The sequence below is a fragment of the Rhipicephalus microplus genome, chromosome 1, assembly GCF_043290135.1.
Source record: "Rhipicephalus microplus isolate Deutch F79 chromosome 1, USDA_Rmic, whole genome shotgun sequence".
Lineage (NCBI taxonomy): Eukaryota > Metazoa > Arthropoda > Arachnida > Ixodida > Ixodidae > Rhipicephalus > Rhipicephalus microplus.
In genome coordinates, this window is record NC_134700.1 from 193,353,007 (window position 1) to 193,358,674 (window position 5,668).

At 44.0% G+C, this 5,668-nt stretch overlaps 1 protein-coding gene across 1 annotated transcript; it reads right to left on the minus strand.

Moving 5' to 3' along the window:
* Nucleotides 1-292: 292 nt before the first annotated feature.
* LOC119185889 (uncharacterized) lies at nucleotides 293-5,204 on the minus strand. Its single transcript, XM_037434736.2, has 4 exons — nucleotides 5,086-5,204; nucleotides 4,349-4,408; nucleotides 3,208-3,447; nucleotides 293-1,055 (listed from the first exon to the last, which is right to left on the minus strand). The coding sequence occupies exons 1-4, from the start codon at nucleotides 5,095-5,097 to the stop codon at nucleotides 765-767; spliced, it is 603 nt and encodes a 200-aa protein (XP_037290633.2). The 5' UTR covers nucleotides 5,098-5,204; the 3' UTR covers nucleotides 293-764.
* Between the last annotated feature and the right edge of the window lie 464 nt (nucleotides 5,205-5,668).

Genomic DNA, 5,668 nt, shown 5'->3' on the forward strand with positions numbered 1-5,668 from the left:
AGATCTTGGGAGTGTGGCCTGCACGTACTTCAGCCCAGAAAGCCACACGAGGCCTCCCACAATTCTTGAGAGCAACGTCACTGTGCGACCACTTGTGAAACCTGAACTGTGTGTGCAGTGTATGTGTTATGTGCAATGTGTACCTCCTCCTCCTTTCTCTCTTTTTCTTCCTAACACCCTCTCCCCCGTGTAAGGTAACAAACTGGTCTTAGTCTAGTTAACCTCCTTACCTTTTTGATATTTCCCCCCCTTCTTCTTCTTTATTTGGTGCAGTAGATAAAACACGCATATATTAGGTAGGAGAAACAAGTTGAAAAAATAACTTTATTGAATCACGCCTGGATACAAGTGGTAGCAGAAATATCGGTAAAATGCATTGAAATGTAGTATTTACTGGGAGCACCGGTGGTTGGCAGGCATGCAAAAGCAACAGAGGCGCATTTTCACTAAATTGGCACTTGCGATATCACTTCGACACGCAAGCCTTTACTCCCATAAATTCACATCTTCATCACTTGGCCAAAACGCACAAAGAGGAAGAGAAGGATAAAGAAAAAATTTCTGCAGAGGCTCCGTACGCAGAAACAGCGAAATAGGCACATAGAGAGCCACCCTTTGACAATGTACAAAGTGTACAGCATATATATGATGTGATCACAATTGACACATGCCTTTACGGCAGCCATAATGAGTAGTTCCTAACTCCTATTGAAGGAGTCTATGGTTACATATGGGGCAAAGATCTTGCTGACATATGATCACTATTACGGACTTCTTCCGAATGTGTATGTGAGTGGCGGGTTGCCACCGAGCGTAAAAGATCGGGAACCACCAGGCTTGAAGGCAGACGATGTGACTGCCGGGGCTGGAAATGCACGCAGAGGAGCAGGCCGTGTCAGCCTAAAGGTTGGCGACCGCGCGACAGGGATGGGAGCGACGAATCGTGCAGGCGGCGGGAAAGGCTGTGCCACAACCCTCGGACGTGGCGCTGGGGCTGCAACAAAGGCAGCTGGCCTGCTGGTTAGGGGCGTCGCAGGTGGAGCGACATCGGCGGCCTGCACGGAAAGGTCATTTTGTGGCAGCCGGAAATATTACCGGTACCATACTGGTGGTGTGTATTAAGGCGAAAGTGTTTGGTGGAGTGGTTACATGGCATTGTTGCTTGGTCAAAAGTTAGCCGTTCATGGAGAAAGTGAAACTTCGAGTGTGGTGAAGAAAACATCCTTAGTGCAAGACAAGGGGGGCACAATGCAACCTAATGGGTTCCTCAAGGTAATTACTAGCCTGTTTTTCACTCCGTAGCTCGTTATGTCTTGCAAGCAGCCTGTTCTCCGAAAGTTTGGCTTATATTCACGAACGAGTGTGCAGCAGGGTTTCACCCTCAAGTGTAATGCACAACCAAACTTTTATAGCAGGTAGAACTGCACAGAGTGTCAAAATTAGGAACGTAGTTGGGTTCTGCGCCGTTCTGGAGCAATGTTTTGCGAAGGGGTTTCCTTAAGCTGTGCACAACCAGAACGATCACTCATAGACGAAGCAAGTGGCACTTATGAAAACCGGTAGACACTTACCATCGCAAATCAAGTATGCCTAACATTTCCCATTGGGCCTAAAATATCAAGATATCATATATAAAATATATGTTTTCAAAGTTCCCGCCAAGCATTTTTTCTTGGATATATTTCCTTTTGTATTTATAAAAGTACTGGTCTAAATTTTCGCCTCTATGTGTGGCTTTATCACGCGCAGTTGCGGCAGTGGTAGTAAGAACCACAGAGAAAAAAAGGAAGGACTTCTAGTTGTTTTTTTTTGTTTGACGAATCCTCAACGAAAACTAAGAGATAAAGAAGCCATGGTAGGTACAGTAAACGTTATTTGTATGGTTTGTCTGTTTTGCAGTAGTTATGGTGTATATGTGAAGAAAGTAAAGAGAATGTAAGAACTTTTCACCGGCAGTGACCAAAGTTTGCAATGCTTAGTTCGCGCGCGTCATGCTCAATCAATTGAACTACGGTAGAAGTAGTTCTCGTCAGCGTTAGGTTGATTTGTTTGATATGTGTGGTTTAACGTTCCTAAACCACCATATGAATATGAGAGACACCGTAGTAGAGGGCTTCAGAAATTTTGACCACCTGGCATTCTTTAACGTGCACCCGAATCTGAGCACACTGGTCTACAGCATTTTCGATTACAACGAAAATGCAGTCGTTGCAGCCGGGATTCAATCCCGCGACCTGCGGGTTAGCAGCCGAGTTCCTTAGCCACTAGACCACCACGGCGGGGTGCCAGCGTTTGGTGACTATAAATTTCATCATCATCATCATCATCATCATCATCGTCCTCAGCCTGACTATCTTCACTGCAGGGCAAAGGTCTCTCTCATGTTCCACCAGTCAACTCGGTCCTGTGCTTGCTGCTGCAAATTTATACCCGCAAACGTCCTAATCTCATCGGCCCACCTAACCTTGGGTCTTCCCCTAACCCGATTGCCTTCTCTGGGAATCCAGTTAGTTACCTTTAATGACCAGTGGTTATCCTGTCTGCGTGCTACAAGCCTGGCCCATGTCCATTACCTCTTGATTTCAACTATGATATCCTGAACCATGGTTTGTTCCCTAATTCACTCAGCTCATGTCTTGTCTCTTAAGGTTACACCTACTATTTTTCTTTCCATTGTTCGCTGCGTCGTCCTCAATATAGGCTGAACCCTTTTTGTAAGTCTCCAGGTTTCTGCTCCATAGCAAATTACCGGCAAGATGTAGCTGTTATACACCTTTCTTTTGAGGGATAGTGGCAATCTACCTGTCATGATCGGAGAGTGCTTGCCAAATGTTCGCCACCCCGTTCTTATTCTTCTAGTTACTTCAATCTCGTGGTTCGGCTCCACGGTTATTACCTGCCCTGAGTAAACATAGTATTTTACAACTTAAAGTGCACTATTACCTATCTCGAAGGTAATATCACTTAAGTTAGACTATCAATTTAATTCAAGGCAAATAATGTAACTAAGCGTAATCCTACCTTGTCGCTTCCGCGTTTACCACTAAGCACACGGCGAGAATGTCTTCTTCCTCAGTATGCAGTGGCTGATGCAAACAGACATTAAGGCTACCACCCAACTTTCTCGCTGCTTGTCATGAATCCTAATATCTTTCAGCGTCTTCCAGTGGCTTTTGTGCGCGACTACGTATAAGTTGGTGAGCCCACCTGGGAATTGATGACGACACCAGCCGGCGCCGATGTCTTGGTGCCGGGTTCGTTGGTGTCGATGGTAACCCGGAAACCGTCTTGGTCGGCAATGTAGTTCACGTTGCGGTAGATGCCAGTCGCCTCTGAATAAGAGTACGTGCCCGTCTTGACGTTATTCGCGTCTCCGCTCTCCGTCTGGCTCAGGCGCGTCCCGAAATCGTTTGTGATGTCGTATGAGAATGTGTACGGCTGCGGAGGCTGTGAATACAAGTTGCGGGGAAGAAAATTATTCATTATTACACAACACTTTCTCAAGCTCATTTGTTTAGCAACATATATTGTTCACGTACAGAGTCGCGGTATCCGAAGTATCACGCATTCACCACTAAATGGTATTTCGAAACGTGAAGGCATTTTGTAACAGCAACTTTCCAGATGAACTGAACCTCTGCAGTAGAATTCGCTCCCAATGTAACACTTGTGTTTATAGACCATCTTCTGTTGCTTATAGAGAATAGAGACTGAGCAAAGACAGGCTCACTGCTACCCGCTGCATACGTGAGCTCTTTTTTTTTCTTTGTTAGAACAGATTTGCCGGATACACAAAAAAAAACATCAATTATGCTCTCCCCACTGATATAATTCTGAAAGTTCGAAGAACTTGCACACTTTGTATATTTTTATACTAAAAATTCTCCAAAATATCTAGATGCAGCTGTCTCATATTTTTTCTTGTTTTGCTGCTCTAAACATATTTTAGGCTATCGAATATGCATTTGTAGAGATAATGTCTTCAGATGATGTCTACGTCTTCTTAACAATTGGTCCTCCCAGCGAATACTTAGCGAACATTGATCACAATATTCATAGGCGTGCAATATTCTAAAATAATCACTGCCAGTGATTTTTGTTTGACGTATTCTACGTATGGCATTTCAAATGAAGGCAGAAAAACTCGGAAATAGGTGTAGCATGTTTTTACCACCAAAATAGGCACCGACATATTTTCTCAAGAGAGCGCGCAATTTCACACAAGTAAAGAATGAAGCGAGCATTATTATAACAATATCCACTCATTTGGAGCCGAAAGGGCTCTAATTGCTTCACTTTAGTGAAGCTTCTGTAGATTTCTTAAGTAGCTAGATTGTCTGAAACTCACCCCGTCGTAATATTCAAGTCGCTGACCCACCGCCAGGCCAACAAGAAGTAAGAGAAATACCTGAAAGAAGATTGGTCAGTATAGTATGATAAAATATAGTATTTCTATTTACCTCTATTTAAAACCTATATAGGTCCACTTCCGTACTAGTTTTTAGCAATTAGAAGCTATATTTTGATTGATTTAGAAAGAGTTACGTTTCATATTCCTGACACTCTCAAAAAACGACGTGTACGCGCTAATTGTGGCCCCGGAGACTACCGTATTTCGCCAGATTCATTATTTTGAAGGATATGAAGAGTTTAATAGGTGAAACAGATGAGTTGTGTGTGATGCTTGTCATAGAAAAAAGAGCGACATTAATTTTGATGCAATCTGCAAGTGCACATAGGAGGAGCAGCCAGAGCACATAAGTTTAGCAGGGAATGCATTGGTGTACTACGGAGCACCGTTTTGAATGCGTGGTGATATGAATTGGCTGCTCTTGGGTGCTACAAATATACTTTCCACGACGAACCGTATAACGGCGCAAGTCTAACCGCATGATTTCTCTCTCATCGCAATTCATTCCTAAAATCACTGAAGAACAACTGTCAGATCGCTACTGGTAACTTAGAATATCAAATTGTGCAGGAATAAAGAGATTGCGCGTCTTTTATAGTGGTGCGCGACTTTAACAAGCACTTTAGTAACAACACGGGAAGTTCATTTCACAGGCCTTTTAGATGAGAACTCACGTTGCCAAGCATAGCGCTTCTTCCGCAGTGGCTCCAAGGACTTGGACACGTTATCGGATGCGCAACGAGGTACGCTCGTTGCAAAGTAATGGCGAAACGCTTATATATCCAGCCGGTTATCTTCATTGATCGCGACCAGAAAGTCCGGTATCAACTCGTGTCCAGTTCAATTCTAACGGTGACGCATGCGGAGAGGAGGTGTAGTATGTAGGACGGATCGTGAGAAACTATAAAACGCATAAAATAAACATTTCTGTGAACTATGAATCGTTGAAGAAGGTAATAGAGCTGTGCATATGCAAGGACACATCGTAACTCCTCCACGTCGTGGGTGGTGATGGAGTATTTCCTTTGGAGTCCGAATTCGAACGCTCCCTAAGATAGAACAGTGTGCACTTGTACGAGCTGTTCGCAATGCAGTGAGGTGGAAACGAAAGGCACACGAACTTTCATCGCCTGGTCGCACAAAGCGTGTTCTTCATGTCAAGGCAGGTGACCCCGAAGGTCGGGATGGCTTATTTCAGAACCATTTGCCATCCATTGCTCAATTTTATTACCATAAATATTAGACGGTTTCAAACTG